General features: G+C 42.5%; 1 protein-coding gene across 4 annotated transcripts in view; it reads left to right on the top strand.

Moving 5' to 3' along the window:
- Positions 1-23353, top strand: part of CACNA1E (calcium voltage-gated channel subunit alpha1 E) — a 439155-nt gene that overhangs the window by 329466 nt on the left and 86336 nt on the right. For all 4 annotated transcript variants that reach the window (XM_079106943.1, XM_079106942.1, XM_079106940.1 and 1 more), the window contains 2 exons: positions 18215-18330; positions 23105-23158. In XM_079106943.1, the coding sequence (XP_078963069.1) occupies positions 18215-18330; positions 23105-23158 (170 nt within the window). The remainder of the gene's footprint in view (positions 1-18214; positions 18331-23104; positions 23159-23353) is intronic.

The raw sequence follows: 23353 nt of genomic DNA, 5'->3' as shown, positions 1-23353 counted from the left end.
TTCATTCTTCTTTAAAACTGAGTAATATTCCATTGTGTATATATATGTGTATACACACACACACACACACACACACACACATATTTTCTTTATCCATTCATCTGTTGAAGGACACCTAGGTTGGTTCCATCATTTAGCTATTGGGTTGAGCTGCTATAAACATTACTGTGGCTGTGTCACTGTAGTATGCTGATTTTAAGTCCTTTGAGAATAAAACCGAGGAGTGGGATAGCTGGGTCAAGTGGTGATTTTTATAAGTTGGTTTTATATGTTGTAACTTTCTTTGTGATTTCTAACAAGTTTGTTACCGTTGTTGATCTTGAGTTTTCTGAATACGAGATCACAGATCACGTCATCTGCGAATGAAGACAGTGTCGTTCTTTCCAGTCTGGATGCCTCTTGTTTCTTTCTCATGCCCGCTTGCTGTGGTAAAAGTTTTTGTCCAGCACTACTTTGAATGGAAGTGGTGAGTGGGAGAGTGTGTATCTTTGTCTTGTTTCTGATCTCAAAGAAGAGTTTTTGGCTTTTTGCCATTGAGTATGATGTTAACTATGGGGCTTAGCATATATGGTTTTTACTATGTTGAAGTATATTCCTTTTATGCCTAATATTTTGAGAGTTTTTATCATGAAATAATGAATTTTGTCAAATGCTACTTCTGTGTCTACTGAAATATGATTTCCATTCTGTTCATATAACACATATCACGTTCACTAATTTGTGACTGTCAAACCATCCTTGCCTCCCAGGAGTAAAATTCCACTTGATCATGGTGAAAGATCCTCTTAATATACTTTTAAATATTCTCACCTCCCTGCCTGTTATTCCTCCCAAAACTGGCAGTCACTGATATTTTACTGGCCATGTGGTTTTTCTTTTCTAGAATATCAGATAGTCGAAACCATATAGTAAGCAGCCATCTTTCATTTTTTTGTTTCTGTAACAGAACACCTGGGAGTAGGTAATTTATAAAGGGAAGAAACTGGAAGCCCTAAGGCAGGTGGTTGCCCCTGGCAGAGGCCTTATGCTGTGTCCTCACAGCAGAGAGCTGAAGAGCAAGTGGGCGTGTCCCAAGTTGGGCAGGGGTGCTTGAAAACAACCCATTCTTGCAGTAACTAACCCACTTCTTAGGAAAGTGAACTCACCACTACAGGAATTAACCCAGTCCTTTCAAGAAAGTATTAATTCCTCCTAATGACCTAGTCACCTCTTACATGCCCCTCCCAATACTGCCACAGTGGCAGTCCAATTTCAACATGAGTTTCAGGGGGACATGCTACAATCGAACTGCCTTTTCAGATTGGCTTCTTTCACTTAGTAATATGCATGTAATGCTCTGCCATGTCTTTTCATGGCTTAATAGCTCATTTCTTTTTAGTGCTGAATAATGGCTCATTTCTTTTTAGTGCTGTGGTCTGGATGTACCACAGTTTTTAATCCATTCATCTACTGAAGGACATCTTATTTGCTTCCAAGGCTTAGCAATTATGAATGCAGCAGCAGTAAACATCCATGTGCAGGGTTTTGTGTGGACATAAGTTTATTAACTGCCAAGCTGCATTTCAAAGTGGCTATACAGTTTCATAGTCCCACCAGCAATGAGTGGGAGTTACTGTCACTCTACATCCTCACCAGTATTTAATGTGGTCAATATTCCAGATTTTGACCATTCTCATAGGTGTGCAGGGATATTTCCCTGTTACAATTTGCGTTTCCTCATGACATGTGATGTAGAACTTCTTTTCATAACCTGTTTGCCATCTGCGTATCTTTGGTGAGGTGTCTATTAAGAATACTTTTTAATTTGGCTGTTTTTTAATGAGTTTTAAAAGTTGCTTGTATATTTTGGATAACAGGCCTTCATCAGAAGTGTTTCCCAGTCTGTGACTTGTCTTCTCCTTCTTTTGATATTCGATATTGTCTTTTTCAGAGTTTGGGCTTTTACTTTTAATGAAGTCCACCATATCAGTTTGTTTTTGTTTTTGTTTTTGTTTTGTGAATCATGCTTTTGGTGTTTATCAAAAAAATATCACCATACCCAAGGCTGCCTGGACTTACTCTTGTGTTGTCATCTAGAGGTTTTATAGTTTTGCCCTTCACATTGAAGTCTGTGTCTTATTACGTTTGTGCTGCTATACCAAAGACTGGGTAGTTTATGAATAGTATCACTTTATTTCTATTATGGAGGATGGGAAGTTCAAGGTCAAGGTGCCAATAGATTTTTTGTCCAGTGAAAGATCTCTTCTTCTAAGATGGTATCTTGCTTCTACATCCTCACACAAGCCCAAGAGGGATAAATATGTTCTCACCCAGCCAAAGAGATGGAAGGACAAACACAGCCTAGCTAGTACCCTGTAAAGCTTTTGTAACCTTTCTAAGCCTATTTGTGAGGATAGAGCCCTAATGGCCTAATCACCTCCTAATGACCCCATGGCCCTACCTCTTGACACTGTTGCATTGGGGTTTAAGTTTCAACATGAATTTTGGAAGGGATACAAACATTCAAGCCACAGCATCAATGATCCATTTTAAGTTAACTTTTATGAAGGTGTAAGGTGCATGTCTAGATTGATTTTCTTGCATATAGAAGTCCAGTTCCAGTGCAATTTGTTAAAAGCATCATCCTTGCTCCATTACATTGCTTGTGATCCTTTGTCAGAGATCTGCTGCCTGTCTGCATGTGGGTCTGTTTCTGGATTGTCTGACCTACCCCACTGATCTATTCGTTGTTTACCAGTACTACATTTTCTTGATCAACATAGATTTCCGTAAGTCTTGAAGTTAGTCCTTTGTTCTCCTTCAGCTTTATATTGGTTATTTGAGGTCTGTTGCTTTACCATGTAAATTTTGGAATCAATTTGTCAATGTCCATAAAACTACTTCTAGGGATTCCGATCCAGATTATGTCAATCTCTGTGGATTAAGTTTGAAAGAGCTGAGATATTGACAATATTGAATCTTCCTCTCCACAAACATGGTTAGGAAATTTCTCCATTTATTTAGTTAGTAAATCTCTTCATTTATTTCGATTGATTTTATTTATCACATAGAGTTTTCATCATGAATTTTCTTCATAGATTTCATACAGATTTGTGCCAATAAATTACCCAAGTGTTTAATTTTCTGAATGCTGATATAAGTGGTATTGTTTTTAATTTCAAATTTCATTTGCTAATTGGTGGTATATGGGAAAGCAATTAACTTCTGTAAAGTAGGCTTGTGTCCTACAACCTCTCTATAACTAGCTATTAATTACAGAAGATTTTTGGTCAATTTGGATTTTCTACATTTGTGTGTGTGTGTGTGTGTGTTGTGTGTCTGTGTATCTGTGTGTCTGTCTTACACACACATACATGTGACTATATGTATATATACACATGTATATATACATATGTATATTTCTATGTGTGTACATACACATACATTGAGAAGCTATATCTAGTATGTGTATATATTTTGACTCTTGGACTCCTTTAAAGACTTTGTATTTGGTATAATGTAGTTTTATTCAAGTGGTTATAATATGGATTTTTTATTCTGCTTTTACATGTATTGCACTTATGATATTTATCTGAACATTTCAGTAGTTCTAGAAAATTCAGGTATTATTTTTTCAAATATTTCCTCTTCATTTATCATTTCTTTATTATGAAATTATAACTTATTTAAGATCTTCATCATATATAACATCCCTTTTATTTTTCCTTTCTTTGCTGCATTTTAAAATGTATATATATATATAATATTTATATATCATCCTTGCTCCATTATATTGCCTTTGTTCCTTTTTCAAATATAAATACATATCTATGTATATGTGTATATACAGATACATCCCTATTCATTGACATTTTCTTTAGTGCTGTCTTCAAAGCTATATAACTTATCTTAGAGATTTGAATTAACACACACACACACACACACACACATTTTCCAAATCAGGGGTACAAGGGGGTAATCACTACATATCAACAAAAAATATAATCAGGGTATGTCATGAATAACTTTGTTCCAATAAATTCAATGGCTTATATAAAATGCAAGTTCCTTGAAAACATAAGTTGCCAAAACTGACACAAGTAACTGAAAAATCTAAATAGACTCAGATTCATTAAATTCCTAATCTAAAACTTTTCCACAAGGAAAACGCCAAGCCACATTGTTTTACCCATGGATTAGAGCACACATCAAGGAAGAAGTGATACTGACCAGTCACAAAGTCTTGAGGTGTGGAGGTAGTTGGCACTCCCCAACTCGTTTGATGTGGCCAGCATAACCTCAGTAGTTAAACCTGACACGTATTTCATAAGAAAACTACAAAATGATACCTATCATGAACATAGATTCAAACTTTCATAACAAAATATTAGCAATCAAATCTGGCAGAATATAGGACAATACATCAATAGCAAGTGATGTTTAATGCATGAATGTAAAAAAAGTGAGTGTAGCATTTGAAAACCAGTCAACGTAACATGCCACATCAGCAATATATAAGGAAAAAAGCTTAACATTTCAACACATGCTCCAAAAGAATTTAACACACTGTTCCTGTATAGCAAAAACTCACAGTAAATCAATAATAGAAGGGAACTTTCTCAGTCTGACAAAAGGACATCTATTTAAAAATCCACCACTAGCATCATACTTGATGTTGAAATATTATGAAATATTCCTTTGCCCCTATAATCTGGAAATTGCAAGAACTTTGATTTTTGTCACTTCTTTTCAACATTGTTATGTAAATCTGAGTCATTTTAATAAGGCAAGGAAAAGGGACAAAGGCACATAAATTGGAAAGGAGGAAATAAAACTTTTTTTTTTTTTTCAGATGACGTGATTGTATGTTTTGTAAACCCAATGGTAGGTTCTGAAAATTACTAGAGTTGGTAAGTGAATTTAGCAAGGCCACAGGATATAAGTTCACTGCACAAAAAATATTTGTTTTATATATACTTGCAGTGATCAGATTCAGTTTCAATTTAAATGAACTAAAAGTGAATTTTAAAAATTCAAAAAGTAACAATCAAATTCCCTAGGAATAAACCTGACAAAGATATGCAGGCCTCGGTACAGAAAACTATAGAATATTACTGAAATTTAAAAAGTCCTAAAAGATGGAGAGACACGCCATCCTAATGAATTGAAACATCACATTAAGACACATTACCCCTATGTAGATAGGCAGATTCAGTGTGATCCTTATCAGAATTCTCACAAGCTAATTTGAAGAAATAGATGAAATGGTTCAAAAATTGATATGAAAACGCAAAGGCTTTAGGGAAGCCAGAATAATCTTGAAAAAGAATGAAGTTGAAGGATTTGCAGAACTTAATTTTAAGATTTATCATAATGCTACTCTGATGAGGATAATATGGTATTGGTGTAGGGATAGAGTAATAGCTCTGTGGTCTAGGGCAGAGAGCCCCTCGGATGTGTGGGTGGTTGGGGTTTGACAAGTACATACCCAATGGGGGAAGAAAAGTCCCTTTAAAATTTTTGCTAAATCTACTGTTTATTCATATGGGAGAAAAAGGAACTTGAGACCACTCTCTCTCTCTCTCTAGATCAAAATTAATTTAAGAATATCTTTGAAGACTAGAAAAATATTTCTTGGACAGAATACAAAATGCACAAATAATGAAACCAAAACAACACATAAATTGGACTTTGTCAAAATAAATTTCAGTTCATCCAAAGATGCCCCTTAAGAAAACAAATACAAATAAGACACAGATAGAGAAAATATTTATACAATGTATATCTGTTTTTTTTTAACCTGGGAGATTTCTTTCACTTTTCTATAAGTGTGGGAATGCATTAATTAGTATGCTTGTTATAATTTATTAGCACGTGGATATTTTGTGTGAAAGGGATTTTGGAACACCAGAGAATCACTCTGCCAGAAGTTGGTTCCTTGACTTTGCAGATCCTCTGTAAAATATAACCATTTTCTTAGCAGCACTGGGTAAAAATATATAGTAACTACTTCACAATTAAACAGAATTATGTAGCCAGATCCTACCTAGTTACTTCATCAGAAGTAAGCCTATATTTACTAGCCTCTCAGGAAGGAGGCATTACTACAAACAAGTCAGTCACTTATTGGAAAGGAGTGGGTAAATTTCAGACATAAATAAAGAAATAGGTAAACCTCTGGAAAAAATAGCATATACCGTTAGGGGTCAGTTTTCCTATAATTAGGGCTCTGGATATATGTATGTGTATGTATATATGTATTACATGTTCATTTACATAACTTCAGATGTAGCCACATGTATTCAATGTTTACAGATATGTTTTAAGATAAGAACAAGTATTTTTTTATTTGTTTTTTTTAGATATGACAAAAGAGCATTTTGACATATTATACATACATGGAGTATAACTTATTCTAATTAGGATCCCATTCTTGTGGTTGTACATGATGTGGAGTTTCACTGGCTGTATATTCATAAATGAACATAGGAAGGTTATGTCTGATTCATCCTTTGGTCACAAAGTAATATTTTGAATTTAGAATCCATGATGCTGTTTGAATGCAAGATGTCTAATGTAAAGGCCTATAACCCTAGCTGCTTGGAAGATTGAGGCAGGAGGATTATGAATTTAAGGCCAGTCCGAGCAACTTAGTGAGGTCCTGTCTCAAACTAAATAGGACTATGGATGTAGCTCAGTGCTAAGGTACCCTGGGTTTAATCTCCAGTACTGGAAAAAAACAAAGAGGTCAAGATCAATGTTTATTACAGAACACGTTTACTTGTGAAAGAATACAGCTACTATTTATGCTATTGAGAATTAGTGCTATTAATGGAAATTCATTTCTAGTAACTATGGTTTGGTAGTATAAGGGCAATAAAATGTCCTGTTTCCTGGATATGATGAGAATGTGAATTTAATGCCTTTTTATAGCTTCATTCCTCCGCTTCTCAGAGTAGGTTGAAGATGAGACTTTCTATAGGCAGCTCAGAGGCTATCCTTACCTCAGGTTTTATCCTTTCAACCTAGTACATCTTGGGGGACAAGAAGCAGAAAAGAAGGCATACATGGATAAAACACAGGGGAGGAGGCACAGAGAAAGAAAGAAGGGAAAAATACATAGGAAAGCTGTGGCAAAATGTTACCCATATAATTCTAAGGCGACAGGTGGTAGGGGTCTCCCAGCTTCTAACTGGCTGGGCTCTGCCACTGCCTAGTTAAATGAACTTGAACAGGTTTTCAAACATCCTTTAGCCTTTTTAAAATAATGAGTTAATATGTATTTTGTGCTTTGTGAAAATTAAATGAGATTACTTGCAAAACATTTAGCAGGGTTTCTGGTACACCAAAACATAAAGTAGTGTTGATCACTATGACAGTCCCAGTGCACATCTTCTAGCTGTTCAGAATTAGTTTTTGCTCCAGACAGTGCCTCTCAACTCTCTGATGAAGAATCACTTTTTAAAGTCTCCATTCTAGTGTGTGTTGATTGTTTTGTGGAAATACATCCGTTCTGAAATAAATTACCAGAAAAATAAAAAAAAAAACACAAAGAGATATAAAACACAGCCCCCTAATTTTTATTCTTATATTCAATAGCTATAAAATGTCTGTTGGATTGTTATAGAAGTGCCTGGGTACTTTGCAGTCCTGAATTTATCTGATCATAACACACAGTTGGAAATAGTTTGCAGATGAGCACTGGTCCACGGAACATATTTAGAGTAACCACTGCTCTGTGAGGAACAGATCTCCGGTTGGCCAAAAAGACATAAGAGTGGGTTTTGTTCAGAACCTTGGAAGAGTTTGGAAGTCTCCATTGGGGCGGGGATTAAGGTTCAAGCTGGCAGCTTTCTCCCTGGTGCATTCATTCACATGGCCAGTGCCCATGGCTCCAAACTCTGGAGAGTCTTCTCTGGAGGAAATCCTCACACCAAAGACCTAGGTGAAAATAGTTTCTTCTAAAGGTGGGAAGCAGTTACAATCGAGAAAGAGTCAAACAGTCTCCAGTATTCAGCATCAAATTCAAATATGTTTCTTTTTTACTACATCTGTTTAATTCTCTCTCATGACATTTCATAACTCTAGTTGTATTTATTGTTATGAAGTCCTTGCTTTTCAATGGGGACTTCATAACAATAAATATACAACTAGATATGTCTTAACCCCTAACATCTACAGTGGTTCTGACACTGATATCTACCACATGCTTGCCATTCAGGAGGAGAATATCTTTGCTTGTACCTCACCTCTGCTTCTGTAGCATTTGTCTCTAATAAGCAGTGACATTTTCAATGAGGTAATAATTAATTGTATTTCAGCGAAGAACTGAAGTTAACTGTAAGACAGAAGTTGGAGATTTATTATATGCCTTCAATTTAAGAAAGACTTCTAAATAAGGGATGATAAACATCAATTGTAGTGAGACCACAGAAGAATAAAGTCTCAATTATTGCAGAAATATTTAGGCTGCATAAAGAATTTTCTACTGTGGTGACGCTTTATATCTTTGGAATGGTTTTGAAAGTTTATATAAATGTCAAAGAGAAGACACAGAACTTGTTTCCAGATTGGTCTGGTTGAGAATAAATTCTTGGAGGCAGTGAGATTGATCATCTTACCAGTAGAAAAGATCTATAGTAGCCATAACTCACACTGGTAACTTCTGGAGAACAAAAAAATGTGATTCTAAATGTTACCTTTTTTCATTCATTCAGAAAGTACTGGCTGAGCTCCTTCTAAGCATAGGCACTATTCTGGACACCGAGGACACCATGGTGAACATGCAGAAGAAACCCTTTGGTCATGTAGCTCACATTCTTGTAGGAGGACAAAACCTAGTAGTTCCCTGTACTCGAAGGGGCCGTGCCTCATCCATTTCTAGTTCTTGTGCTTATCCACTTACTTATCAGTGACCCTTACAAAGCTAGAACTTCTGTACCTTGTAAACAAGGAGGTTTGGGTAGTTTTAAATAAATAGTAATGAAATAAAACAGGTTGGTGGAGTAGGGCATGACAGATAGGGTGATTATTAATTTTGATTTTGTGACCAGGAAAGAAGAACGCGAGAAGGATCAGATCCACAGAGGGTCTTGTAGAGAGTTTGGATTTTTACAGTGGGAAGCAGGGAAGAGAGTCTTAAACAGTGAGCTAACATGGCTTGAAACTATTTTAAAAGTTACCCCTGCTTTTATATTATGAGGGAAATAGGGAGATTGGGACAAGGGTGGAAACGGGAATTTGGTGAAGGAGTTTTTTGGAATCTGTTGAAGGTAGAAAGCAGCTGGGCAAGAGACCATAGAAACTCGGTCTAGGTGAATAGCAGTGAAGTTGTGAAGAAGTTGGTGGAAGTGCCTGGAATTACTTATGATTTGATTGATATTGGGATGAAAAAAAAGGCAAGAAATGGAAATGACTCTGACTGGCGTGGTGTTTTTTCCTGAGGTGGGAGAAGCTAAGCTCGAGATGCCTGCTGACGTTCAAGTAGGCATAGATGATGGTGAATTGGAACTAGAGACACACATTTGCTGGTCTTTAGCATAGAGATGGTGTGGATCCTTGGGCTTGAGTGAGATCACCGAGAAGGAGAACGTGGCCAGAGAGAGAACCCAAGGCTGGCCCTGAGGTACTCCAGTGTCAAGAAGAGCACAGGAGATTAAGAAGCAAACCACAGGTCTCATGGAAGCCTGATAGAAGAAGCCTCTCTTGGAAGAAGTAACTAGAATCAAAAAGAGTCATGGCACTCTCTATCCCTGTGGATTCTGGGCACCCTGGACCCGTATGTCTTCAAGAGGAGCCTGTAATGGGGCTAGCTTGTTTGTTTGTGGCGGGGGGGAAGCACCGGGCATGTGTCCCACTCCTATCCTCTCCTCTTCTAGGTTCTGAAACTGCTCTGTGCCTGGTGGTCACCTGTTGCTGGGTACCATTTCCTCAGCAAACGTGTGGAGCAGCCAGTCTGTTAGACCAGTTATTACCAGTTCTGTTACAATGAACAAGAGCATCATGGGGTCCACCAATGAATAAATGGACCCACACAAGGCCTGGAAATGGTTGAGGTGTCTTTCATAATACAGACTGAGTGATTTGGACAAGTGTAGGTGCTGTTCTAAGCCTTGATTTCCTGTCTGAGAAATGGAATTAAATTTGAGGAACTTTCTAATACACCCGGAAGATATGAACGAATGGATGTGTGAATGAACGCTGCACTACACACCTTCCCATTTAATCCTACTCTTTAAAAGCGATGGGGGTCAAAAGGCCAGGTCAGCCACCCTGTGGGGTGAGCTCACATCCCACACCGAAGCCCATGCCTGGTCTTCAAACTCTCTTCCCCTTCCTCAGATCTCCCCTCTGTCTCCACAATTCTCTTTCCATCAGCTTTGGATCTCGAGTTCCGCTTGTTCACCCCAAAGCACAGGAAAGGCTTGATTTCATGAGGAAGAATCTCTGATGAGGAACCATCTGATGAATCTTCCTGAGAGGAACCTTTAATGTTTAAATTATGTGGGGATGTCGAGCAAAGGATTCTGGGAAATCCAAAGCTTTTTATAAAGGGCTGCATATACACACCCACACAGTGGCAAACGCATATTGGCCAACCTGGTAATAAACTCTCAGTCGCTCCCTTGAACACAACCGCACCCACCCGCTCCTCTGGCACCTCCAAAGCTTTTGGGGAGGGAACTGCTTGCAGTGGCTCCTAAGAGGAGTGCGAAATGTGTCTCTTCAAAGAACACAGCCATTTGTTCTCTGTCAAGATGCCTCTTTCATACTGTAATTAGAGTGCTGTGGGGGGTGTGGGTGGGGGAAAAAGAAGAATAGAAAATGCTCTTACTTCCCCATGGCTCATTCTTCCTGCACCACAGGGCTTTGAACCCGCTGAAATATTGTGACTGAAACATACACTATTATATGTGTATAAGAGAGGAAGCGACATGTGTGCTTTCAGTTCATGCCTCCGTAGTATCTGTGTGCCAAACCGAGGTGGCACAGGCTGGTGCGTAATTAAACAGTGGGGAGATCTGGATTCTACTTCAGAGCTTGGTCTTTCTGCTCCCTGACTTGTCTTTCAGTGTTCCCTTGGCCTTTATTTTTCTGATCTGCAAAATAGGGATAAAAATGTGGCCCCCTAGTTCCCTTCTTAAAAGGTTTTAAGGATAGCCATGTGAGGACTCGCCATTTGTATAATATAATAGCACACGCTATTCCTTGATCATCATGCGAGTGGAGAGGAACCGTGAGACGCTTGAAATGAGCAAAGCAGCATTCAGGAATGTTTGTGGGTTTTGTGTTGTATTGAATTTTATTTGCCATGATAGCAACAACAATTTCTTGATTATGTTTTGCTGAAAAATCGTTAACGTCTTTCTAGCACATGCTTGCAGGGGAGTGGGAAGGGTAGTAGGGAATCTAGGCTGGCTCTCTTTCATTCTCAGCAGATAATCTTTGGAGAAGTTGGCACGTCTCGTGTGGCTAGCAGGGAATTGGTGCTGTTGGGCATACTGGTCTTTAATACGAATATGTTAGGATCCCCAGCTGACTTACATATGCAGCTGAATTCCTGATCTTCCCCCACCCCAAAACCTGCTCTGCCCAGTGTCTCTCCATCTCCATTAACTTAATTCCATCCTTCCAGTTGTGGTAGCTGAAACCCTGGAGTCATCTTTGACTCATCTCTTGCATTCCATGTTCAAGGTGCCCATAATCCCAATATTTCTCAGTAGCCCCACTCCTACCTCTCTGTCCAAGGCCACCCCCATCTGGACACAACCTGCAAGTTCTCCCTGCTTCTGTTCCTATTAGTTCCCTCTCAACTTCAAGTCCTGTGACTCCTGTGCTACAGCTCCACTAATGGGTTCCCAGTCGTTCCAGCTGGTGAAATAGAGATTTTTAAGGTCCTGTGTGATCTAGTCCTCCCCTGGCCTGTTACCCACTCTGACCTCATCTCATTCATCTTCCAGTTATTCAGTCCACTCCAGCCATGTTGGTTCTTTTCTGTTTTTAAAAATCTTCTTCCAAATTTCCTGCCCCACAGCACTGCCCTGGCTGTCACCTCGCCTGGAGCGCCCCTCCCCAGACACCTTCATGACTTCACCTCCCCAAGCTCTGTCTTTCTGATCTTCTCGGAAGACTTCCCTGGCCACTCAACCCAAAATTCCAGCCCGCCCCCGTACTCTCTGCACTTCTTGAGCGTCTGTTAGTATTCAACACACTGCTTACCATACTTATTTTCTTGTTTATTGTCTTTCTCCTGCATGGTAATGAAAGCTAGATGGAAGCAGGGATTTTGCTTGTATATCCACCGCTGTCTCTCCATATTCTGAAGGCATGCCTACCATGTTGTTGGCACTCATAAATTATGTTTTGGAAGTGGAACAAACAAAGAGGTGGTCTTGTTAACAGGACACCTATGTTCATACAGTCTCAGAAATGTCAGTAATACTTAGAAGAGTCACTCGGTGCACCTATGATGTGCTAGATGCCATTTGTTGCTCTTCCTATTATTCAATCTTCCCAATAACCCTTTGAGATAGGAATGGTATTTATTCTGATTTTACAGAGACCGAGGTTAAGAATTTGCCCTAATCACACCATGGTAGAGCTAGGATCCAAACCCAACCTTTGGAACTTTAAGCCATTATGCTTCAGCACTAGGGATTATACCAGCTTCATGGTCCAAAGGCAAAAAGACACACATTCCAGCTCCTTCATTATCCCTTTAATGCTGCTTTGCCAGGCCTTTTCTCCCTGTGTCAACTCAAATGCGATCTCAATATTAGAAGGAAAAAAGACCATTCGTTCCCTGAGTTCCTAAAAGATTCTGACTCTGAGTGCTTGTAACTGAAATGCCATGAAGATGAGGGACAGCACTGGTTTTGGAGCTGGGAGATCTCAGTGATGCTGCAGTCAGTGGCCACAGGCCGTAGACCTTGGACTGGCAAGCTCGTTGACCTCACCGTGTGGCTTAGGGTACCTGCATGTGAAAGGCTGGGCTTGGACAGGTCATGCCATTCTGCATGTGCTCCCTGCCTGGTGTCCTGGTCTGTAAGGCTCATGGCCTTTCTTTCATAGCTATGGCTACAGGATGAAGGAGTTGGGGTTGGACACAGAACTCCATGAGGGGCCATTTGCTTGCTTTCACCACTCGGGGAAGGGTTTCTGCTTATAGGAGGGGCCCCGCCCAGGTCTTCTATGAGGAAGAAAGACGGGGATGACACAGTGCCTGGTGCTTGCAGCTTTCACTCACCTGGACACTCACCTGCTTATTGGAGTCATCGCCAAATGGAATCTAGAAGGCTAGGTTCTCTTTGGACCTTTAAGTCTCTTCAAATCCTTTCTGGAACAAGTCAAGGGATAAGGTTAAATAACTGCCATCTTGCTGAGCTGTGTGACCTTCAGTAAGGGGTTTACCTTCTCTGGGGCTGTTTGCTTTTCTGAAAACTGGGAGAAAAGGTTCCCTGACTCACGAGAACACTGAAATGTCTTGCCCCTTGCCCCCAGCCCACTTTCTGATGGACCAAAATTAGACCACAGCCAACACAGTTGCTCATCTGACTTCCCCCATTTCTGTGTGAGCTTCAGAACTCTTAGATTTGAAGAGGGTTTTCTTGATGTCCAACCCAAATTCCTTCCTCCTGAAGCAAAGATCTTACAAGCACATTGGCAAGTTTCCCTTGTGGGTAGCAGAGCCCTCTGAATATAACGGCCTCTGAAGATTAATAGGAACATGACCATGTGGCAATTTGCGTGCCTGGCATAGTCTGCCCACATATGCTTTTAGGGTTCCAGTGTGATCGTGTGTGTCTCTGCCAATGTGTGTGTGATGAAGCGTGCAAGTGTGTACAGGAGTGTGGGTAAACAGATCTTTGAGTCACACAGGCCAGCCCATCCTGGCGGGCTTTGTCATCCTTGTGGTTGCCATGACAGCACCAAGGGCCTCTGCATGGGTAAACAGAATCCCTGGCTGCACTGAATCAGGAGGAGCACTCTGGAGCTAGCGGCTGCAGAAGCCAAGCAGTCCTCCTCCAGAGGGCTTCTTGCCACAGCCGACCTTCCAGAACATCTTCCTCACTAGACAAATGTAGAGATACCCGTCCAGGTGCTCTGTGATGTGTGGATCTCAGACCCGAGCAAACCTCTCTTCTCATCCCCAAGAGTTAGCAACATCATGACAAATTCTAGAAACGTGAATGACCAAAGCCCCTCCCGTCATCACCCTATGGTCTAGAACCAGTCACTCATTAATACACAGATTAACCACTAGAATTATCTGTGGCAGGGACTCCTTTATGAGTCCCTAAATTGATAACAGAGACATCAATTTTCATATCCATCTAAACATGATTTTAAAAAACTCTACCTTCTCTGCCTTCATCTCTGTAGACATGTATGATAAACGTCTGGTGCATTTTACCTTGTTGGGGATTGTCTGTGTAATTCTTCTGCTTCATTTTATTGTGTATAGTATAGAACTGGCTCTGTGTGGAAAGTTGATTTTTACAATTTGTGGTACTCATGTAAACTGCTGGAAAACAAAAGCAGTCACAAATGTAAATTCAGTAACTGGGAGGAAAGAAGAAAACTGCTCAATCATGCAGTGTGAGGAGATGGGTCTTCTTAGATCCTGAAACTGAAATGTAGAAACCCTAACTTGGTGTACGTTTGTGGTGACCGGAAGAGGGTCCAGACTTACCAGCCCGCTCACCTTTCTTTCATGCTACATCTTGAGGGGAGCTCCAAGCAATCCTCCCAAGGGACCGGACTAGAGTGGGAGAGTGGCCTGAAATTATGGATAACAGTTGGGTAAGGAGCAGTATCCACAATGAGACACGATGTGGATTTTTGTCATTATACACTCTTATAGGAATCCAGTAAGGATTCCTAGAGCAGATGTGCCCCTACCTCTGGTTTCTATATTTCTCTAAGGTCAGGTCTGACTGATGAGAAACCCGAGCTGCTATCCAGTTTATTAGCAGCAGGGGTTACCTGAATACCTTGTACTGAGAATAGATCTGGTGATGCTTCTGCTGCATCATATGGGGTTGTATTTTTGTTCTGCATGTTTGGAATTCCGAAGTCTAGACACGTCCCACATTGAATTCTGTTACCTCTGGTGGGGAGGGTAGAAGCACTGGATGGAGCAAATGACAAGAAGCTTGTTGTATGCCCTCTTACCCTAGCCCAAGGCCAGGGCCAGGAAGCCTTGGGTTACGTGAATATGCTTCTACTTTCTATCGCTTGATCCAAGGGAATTGGCTGCATTGAGATATTCAGAGGGCCACTCTGAGATTGCAAATTTAGTAGGGATTTTGGCAGTGGTCCTCTGGTTACTAAGTAAGGTCAAGGTCACACATTCTATCTTTGCAAAAGCATCATCATCTGAATAACCCCCAGGATTCTGGTCAGGAAGAAGGAAGAAGAAGGTTACAGGCTTTCCTTCCCCAGGTCTGGCCATCTGTATACTCAGGACATGTGAAATCTAGAATATTCTTATTTTCAGCATGTAATGGAGCTGAATCCTGCTTGCCCTTGTTTTCTCCAGAATATGATATGCATATGCATAAACGGTGACTCTGATGTGGGCACAAAATCAAGCAATATATCAATAACTTGAATAATGCTATGAAACTTTTTCTAGGTCTTATTAACCCAACACAGAAAACTGGTTTCATTTTTTCCTGCTGTTTCAATGAAATGCTCCTTTTTAACAACAACAAAAAAACAAAAAACAAGCAAACAAACAAAAAAAGACCTGATTTTCTTATTTTCATCAATTTTGGGCTGAAACAGTCTCTTTTGAGATTTCAAAGGCTGACCCCTGGAATGCAGGGGAGCCAGCTGAGGCACTGTGCAAACTGCACGGACCTGGAGTTGGCATTAGCTTGAATTCTGGCTCTGCCTCCGACTTACTAGATGATCTTGGGCGAGCAACCTTCGAATCTCCAGGGTTTTTGTAAATATAAATGAAATAATTTACATGAAAATGACTTACAAATTAAAAGTTTTAAAATGTGTCCTAAGGACATTAGCTTTTGATGGCTATTTTATGTGCTATGGAATCACCTGTAATAGCAGGTGGTGGGTTAAACTCCTTAAGTCCCAGATGGGATGTGACTTCATGCAGGCTCTGCTTGGCCTCATGGAGTCTGCAGACTAGTCAGGGGGATCAGCTGTGGGAATGAACGATTAAAGAGGGAGGGGCAACAAGAGCAGGAGAATGACCCAGTGCCAGACTTTCTACTCCCAGTGAAAGAACAAAGCTGAGAAAGCCCCTTAATAAACATGATAAAGGGCCCCCACAGAGTCCTTCCTCCTTTTCAGAGGTACAGGAGCTGACCCCCAGTGGAACATCATCTTCGATTTGTTCCTCTCAGCTTAGAATCTTCTAACAAAAGTAACAAAAGTCCAGCCACATCTTTGGGGATCTGGACGTGTGTGTACCAGCTAGGAGGCCAGGTTGGAGGGACCAGGGAACCCAGCTGGTGAGTCCTGGGGCCAGGAAACTTCCAAATACCCAGGGAGGGCTAGACTAGGGTTCCTTGGCCTAGCCCAGCAGAAATCAGGTGACAGTGGTGTTCTAGGGTTCAGACTGAGGTGATACGCTGCATGCTTCACAGGCCAGTCCTGTGGAGGTGGTTGCAGAGCTTAGCAAAGACTAGGAGACATACCCAGTTACATCTTCCTTGTTGACATCCTTGGGTCAGTGCAGAGACAGAATGCTTCTTGAGAACCAGAGCAGAGCTGTCAATGTGCACCCCTCATCAGCCTGAATGCTTCTAATAATAATAATTTAAAAATTATGCTATGTGTAGCCCTATTCTAGTCCAGGAACATAGAAAGTTGAGTAAGATACAGAAGGTATAGTATTCCCATTGTAAGGGGGAGAGTCCCATGTGCAACTGACCACAGTAAGGGTCTCACTATTAGGTCAGAGAGCTGGAATGGAGGCAAGAGATGGGTGGTGGGGTGGGGGTGCTAAATAGAAGAGGCAGCATTTCAACCTGGCCTTGAGTTTTGACAGACTCAGGCAGGTAAGAAGGGATTCCAGGCAGAGTGGGGCTGGACAGCCCATGCCTCAGTTTGGGAAATGTGCTCTGGTCAGAGCGTGGCCCTGGTGGGCTGCAGGCCAGCGAGGCATGGATAGAAATGGTGGATCAGGTTTGAAGAGAAAGGTCGGGCTCGGCCTACGGAGGACTTTGGAGGCCACATTTAGCATTTGTGCTTTGTTCTATAGAGGGAGAGAAGGCTGGGGAGGAAGGGGTGATAGGGTAAAAAGAAGATGGAATTTAGAAGATCTGAGTATCCTGGTCCCTCTCTGTGACTCTGTGGCCTTGGACACTTACCCTCCCAAAGGGCCACTTGACTCCTTTTAGATTCAACTTTCTGAGCTGGACAATGAAAATGCTGGTCCCAATGCTCACCCTAGATGCTCAAGGGTGATTGTGTTTTCCTGGTCCTAGGCTACTGCAATTCTCCTTTTGCAAGGTCTTACAATGTTAGCTCCTGTCAAGCCTTTCTGAATTTCCCCAGAACTTAGCTGAAAAACCAAGACACGTGCATATGGAAAGATAAAGTAGCCTATGGAAATGCTGCTGGCTAGGCAGATAGGTCGGGCATGAAGAATGACATTGACCCCTTCTACCCTTTAGCTCTTCAGGTCACCAGTGCCATTGGTCTTCAGGGGCATCCCTTATTGAGCACCACAGCATACTGGACATCAGCCGTAGCACAGCATTATGGTTAAAGTTCAAAGTCCAGCAAGTTACTTCACCTAAGTTATGGCTTCTGCATCTGTTAAGTGGAAATTGTAATAGTTCCTACTTCGGAGGATGCTTGTGAGGATGAAATGAGTTAAGGGTTGAGAGAAACTTCACACAGGACTGGGTCATCATAATACCAGTCAGTCAATGTTGTTATCAAAAATATCAAGGACACCTGTGCCCTTGGGAGGGCCAAGGGCTCCCATCTAGCTGAGGAGATGGAATATGGTATTTTTAAACCCAGTTTGTCACACGGCTAAGAAAGACCCTTTCAAAATAGAGCAAGCAGAGGGTGTTGGTCCTGATTGGTAATGTCACCAACCGGGGCAGGTCTCCTGTGTGAGGCTCAATGAAGCTGACTCCTGTTTAAGCCTTAAAGAAGATCACATTGCAGCTTGCGATGAGGGGGCATGGATGTGGAGTGTATAGAAATACCTGCTCACCCACCCGGTGAATCTCACCCTTCTTGTCCACAGGGAATTTGCCAAAGAGAGAGAGAGAGTGGAGAACCGAAGAGCATTCATGAAACTGCGGCGTCAGCAGCAGATTGAGCGGGAACTGAATGGCTACCGGGCCTGGATAGACAAAGCAGGTGAGGCCTGGGGGCTGGAGGGACTGGGGTGGGCGGCACAGACATTGGCACCCGCCCCTTCTGAGGCTTCCAATATTTGTATTCAAGGGGCAGCCTAGCTAGAGCAGAGAGATGCTCGGGGTGCCTGATGAGCGACTCAGGTTCCCTGCTGGGGCCGCTTTCTTCCTCTAGGGTCTGATTGTCCCCCTTCTTGGACTAAATATCTTTCACGAGGTAGGCATGTTAGCAATGTGAACTGAGTCCTAGAGCTGAATTTGGGTTAGTGATTTTTTTTATCCTCCTTCTCATGTTGTTTAATAACTGATACCTTCACACATATATTGAGCACCTACTTTGTGTCAGGCCCACTCCCAGGAACTTGGCAACAATGCACCAGATGGGCCCCAAAACTCTTATCTGGTGGAGTTCATTCTCCTCTAGTTGGGGGAGGGAAGCAATAAAATAATAAATAATGAACTTGTGAAAAGACAATAAGGTTACCAAAGTTTTAGGGCAAAAGCCTCGGTTTCAGGAGTCCCGACAAATCAGGCTCAGCCACCCATCCCAATATGCCAATCAAAGAGATGAGCGGTCCTGAAATGGAGGGAAAGAGCTTTAATGGGTGTGGCCACACTGAGGAGAATGGATAAAGAGGTTCAATGATCTAAGATCTATCTTCTAGGGTCTAACAGGAACTTTGAGGTTTTATAGAAAATGAGAATAAGGCAAGGGTTGGGACCTGGCATGACTGGGGATTTTGGATAACTGGCGGAGGAGGTCACCTAGGTCAGGCCGTGGTCTGGTGGGTTGTTATCTCAGGACAGGCTCTGTGAAGCTCCAGGAAAGCCATCATGGCCTGAGGGGTGATTCAGTTACCATAGTGGATGGCTGCTCTTGCTTAGAAGGTCAGCCACAGTTCCATTGTGAGCCCATTGCTTCCTCTCGGGGGAGCAATCTCCTCCTGGGGTGATCTGTTCTATGAGACTCATCATTACTTGTGGGGGTGGGGAGGTGTTCAATTCCTTGTCGTAAAGATGCTTATCAATCAGACCTAATTTTCCTGGTTTCCAAGTCAGCTGTAGAAAGAAAAAAAGTTCAGGAGGCAAATGGAGTCAGGAACAAAATGGGTGGGTTGGGTGGGTCAGTGCCTGGGCCCTCCTGGTGTCAGAGCAGAGCGTGGGAGAAGGGAGGGTCATGGGGCGTACTATGTGCTGGGTTATATAGAGGGGTGAGGCCAGGCCCCTTGTGTGAAGACCTAGAGAAGGTGAAGAAGTGGCCTCGGGAGGATCTGGAGAGGAGTATTTCAGGGCCGTCTCCCTATGGTGGGAGCAAACCAGCAGGGCTCCCGGAGCAGAATGGAAGTGAATAGGAGACAGCCGTGGGTGGCAGAAGTCACGTGTGACCTTGTGAGCCGTGGTAGAGCTTTGGGCTTCACTGTGAGCACAGCACTGCCGTTGCTGACCTAAGAGTTTTAAAGGAGCACATTGCAGCCATCCAGGTAAGGGGAGGGTGGGAAGGGGTGTTTTCCTGAGGCCCGAGCTGCTACCACCCTCATCCCACGGCCAGCACCAGGAGGATGGGTCCAAAGCTGCCATTTCCTCGACACCAGAGCCACCAGATTCCAGTCTGACTGTGGCTCATCATCGATCATCCTCTGTCAATGAAAAGAATGCATTTGCTGTCATTATTAGTTTGAAGGTTGGAGTCCATCCGTTATGTATCTTCATTTTCTTTCAGAAAACAGTGGTATTTTTAAATAAAAGAAGATACACATGATGGCAGTCAACATCTTTCTCTATTCCTAATGGAAATTAGTAGCATAAATGAGGTTCTGTGGGGAAATTTTGATGCTTGGATATCTGCACTTTAGTCTTCCCAAGGAGCTATGGGATGCCACCCTCACACTCCGACCACTAACAGGCAAAAGCTCTCTCTGTTCTGGAGCCAACTTTTGATTATAAGGTCTAAGAGAGTACATGTATGATTGAAAGTCAGAAAAATACACCCTGGTTTGGGACATCCATATTTCCTCGTTTCTAGAAGCAAGAGCGGTGTGTGCGCACTGTACTTCCGTTTCACCCTGTCCCCACTGAGGGAGGTGAATCTGAACCTCGCCTACCTCTTGCCAGAATGATAACTCAGCCTCGCCCACGGGAGGGCTTGCAGATTTGCTTCCAGGCCAGGCAGGAGCTTGACATTCCCCACGTCCTTGGCGTCCTTGGTGGAGAAGCCATCTGACAGACTGCTGAGTGAGCTGGCAGCAGACCCAGGAAAGAATCTTCCCAGCCCTGCCAGTGATCCCACGCAGGGTCAGGCGGCAGAGTGTGCCATTCTTCTGTGGCTGTGCTTTTCAGATACTTGCAGAATTCCAGGGCTTCCCTTTCTTCCAGTTAGCAAAGCCAGCACTTCTCCTTCTAAGAAAAAAGACGCACTGTGACGTCAAGTTGCGCTTCCTGGCCCTTCCCTTTACAAATGGAGCGCCAGTGAATCAGAGACATATGGGTTACATTTCCCTGGAAAGATGCTCAAGTTCGAAAGCGAACTTGGCAAGAGGCATTGGTGGGGGAAGGGTGGTTTCAGCACATCCAGAGCCCTCGAGCGCTTCCCGGGATCCTCGGCACTCCCCATACCTTCCCTCTGCCTGGAGGTTCTCAGATCTTCCCATCCTAAAGCAAGGCACTGCCGCAGAGCAGAACTGACTCTGGCTAAGGTAATTAATGTCGCTCTGAGGGGTTTTAACAAGGACCTAATTTTAAAATGATGCCCTCTAAATAACATGTGCTATAAAAGGGCTTTAAAAGGCTGTACATTTGCATGAAGGTGCACCCCATCACAACACTTAGCCTGTTGGCTTAGTGTTTTGCCAGAGGCTCTACTTAAAAAAGAAAGCTAAACATTTACGACATGGCATAATGGCCATCCTGCATAGTAATGTCCAGGTCTCAAAATGTTCCCCTCCCTGGGAAATGTATTATATATCCTCAGTTTTATGTTCAGGTGGAATTATGGTAATGGCTTTGCCCTCTCCTCCTTTTACAAGTTACTTGTTACAAGTGCTTAAATTAAACTATTGTTTAATAGGGTCTGCCTAGAATCCCCAGCAGCTGGGCTTTGGGGAATGATTACCAAGGCCTACAGCTCCCTGACCAGGGAGGATGAGATCAAGACTCATGCACCTCACGGCCAGGAGGGCACTCGGGAGTCCACCAGATTTGGGGCAGAAGGGCTGTTTCATTGGTACCTTTGTAGGGACCCTAGTGAGGTTTATTAAAATCTGAGGAAAATAGTATTCCTCAGGTAATGATCCCTCACTGAAATACAGGACTGTTCCTTCCGTGACCAGAAAAGAATCCTAGGGACAGTGTAGTGTCTTTTCCAAACACCAGCAGACAACACCAACTGATCCTTCATTTTTCCAACCCCAAATGTCGGTCTTAACAGTTTTGTTGAACTCTGATCGCTAACATCACCCAAAGCTAGCATAGACCCTGCGGGTTAAGACTAAGTCAGTCCCTCCAGATTGCCTCCACGCTATATGCCGGAAAGAGGGGAGACTCTTTAAATGAAAGGAATTGAGTCACAGAGGTGACCTGCATTTCTCCCTTGACTGACTATAAATTTGAGAATTCCTACAACTCCTACCTCCACTCCTGACAAGTTCAACACCATGCTAAAATGACTTATAGAACTCCTGGAAAATGATACTTGTTTATTATAAAGGATACAACTCAGAAATTGCCATGGAAGAGATCTGTGAGGCAAGGTTTTTTTTTTTTTTTTTTTTTTTTTTTTTTTTTTTTTTTTTTGCGGGGAGTCAGTGCTTACCACCCTCCCCACAGATGAATGTTTTCACCAACCCAGAAACTCCCCAAACCATTGATTAGGGGGTTTTATGGAGATCTCATTACATAGGCATGCTTGGTTAAATCATTGGCCACTGTTGATTGAACTTGATCTCCATTTCCTTTTCCCTCCCCAGATGTGGGGACAGGAAGAGAATAGAGTTCCAATTCTCGAATCATATGGTTGATTTTTCTGCCCACCAGCTCTCCAGGACCCCTCTGCCTGCCATGAGTCATCTCATTAGCATAGCAGAGACAGCTCTGTGACAGGAACTGGAGATAAAAACCAAATATTTATTTATTAGACCACAGGGACAAATTCAGGACCGCCCAAGCTTCTTTGGCTCAAGCTATGCTCAGCCAAGGGAAGACAGAGATGGTGGGTCATGAGGAAGCAGCCCATAAGTCCTGCTCCTCTCTCTGGGACCCTTAGGCCCCTTCCTTTATCCCCTCCTCAAAGACACAGACAGGGTAGAGCTAGAACATGATCTCACCTCCTGGGTGGGTAGGTAGGTGTCATGGCCTAGGGGACACAGACAAGAGAAATAAGGATGATCCCATTGCCAGAAAAGGTTTAAGAGGTTGGAGGAAGACAAACCAGTATAGAATTTTAAAACAGAAATGGAACTTTTATATACCTATCGGCTTAGAGGGTGGAGTTAAAAAGACCACTCCTTCCTCCCCACTCACGCCCCGAGAGGGTATCAGGTGCAAAGCTGAATTTTGCCAAATAGACCCCCCACACACCCCTCACAGAAGGACCCCCTTCCTGTACTGCTGTGCACCCTGTGCTCCTGGGCGACACTCGGGCCCTTCTATGCTGGCACCTGTGACCGGCTCTGAACCCTTTGCTCACTTTATTGCCTTGAGCCAGGGCTGTCCCTGAGGCATCTCGATGTCGCACCGTCATTTTCTTGTACAGATAACTTACTAAGCCATTTGTTTCCATGTAGAGGAAGTCATGCTTGCTGAAGAAAATAAAAACGCTGGAACGTCTGCCCTGGAAGGTAAGAAAGTGCTCCGTCGCCCTGCTCCATTCGCATTTGCCCCTCTTAGGAGGTGGCGATCTCTCCTGATCAAAAGAGGAGAAAGAAAGAGAAGAGGGGCGCGCTGGGATTTGAAACGCGAGTCTCTCTGCAATAAAATCCCTCATGCTTTAAAACGAAGGGAATTGAGTCACAGATTTAAATGCCTTTTAAAGC

Source organism: Sciurus vulgaris (assembly GCF_902686455.1).
Source record: "Sciurus vulgaris genome assembly, chromosome: 12".
NCBI lineage: Eukaryota > Metazoa > Chordata > Mammalia > Rodentia > Sciuridae > Sciurus > Sciurus vulgaris.
This window is presented reverse-complemented; position numbering and strand designations above follow the sequence as displayed.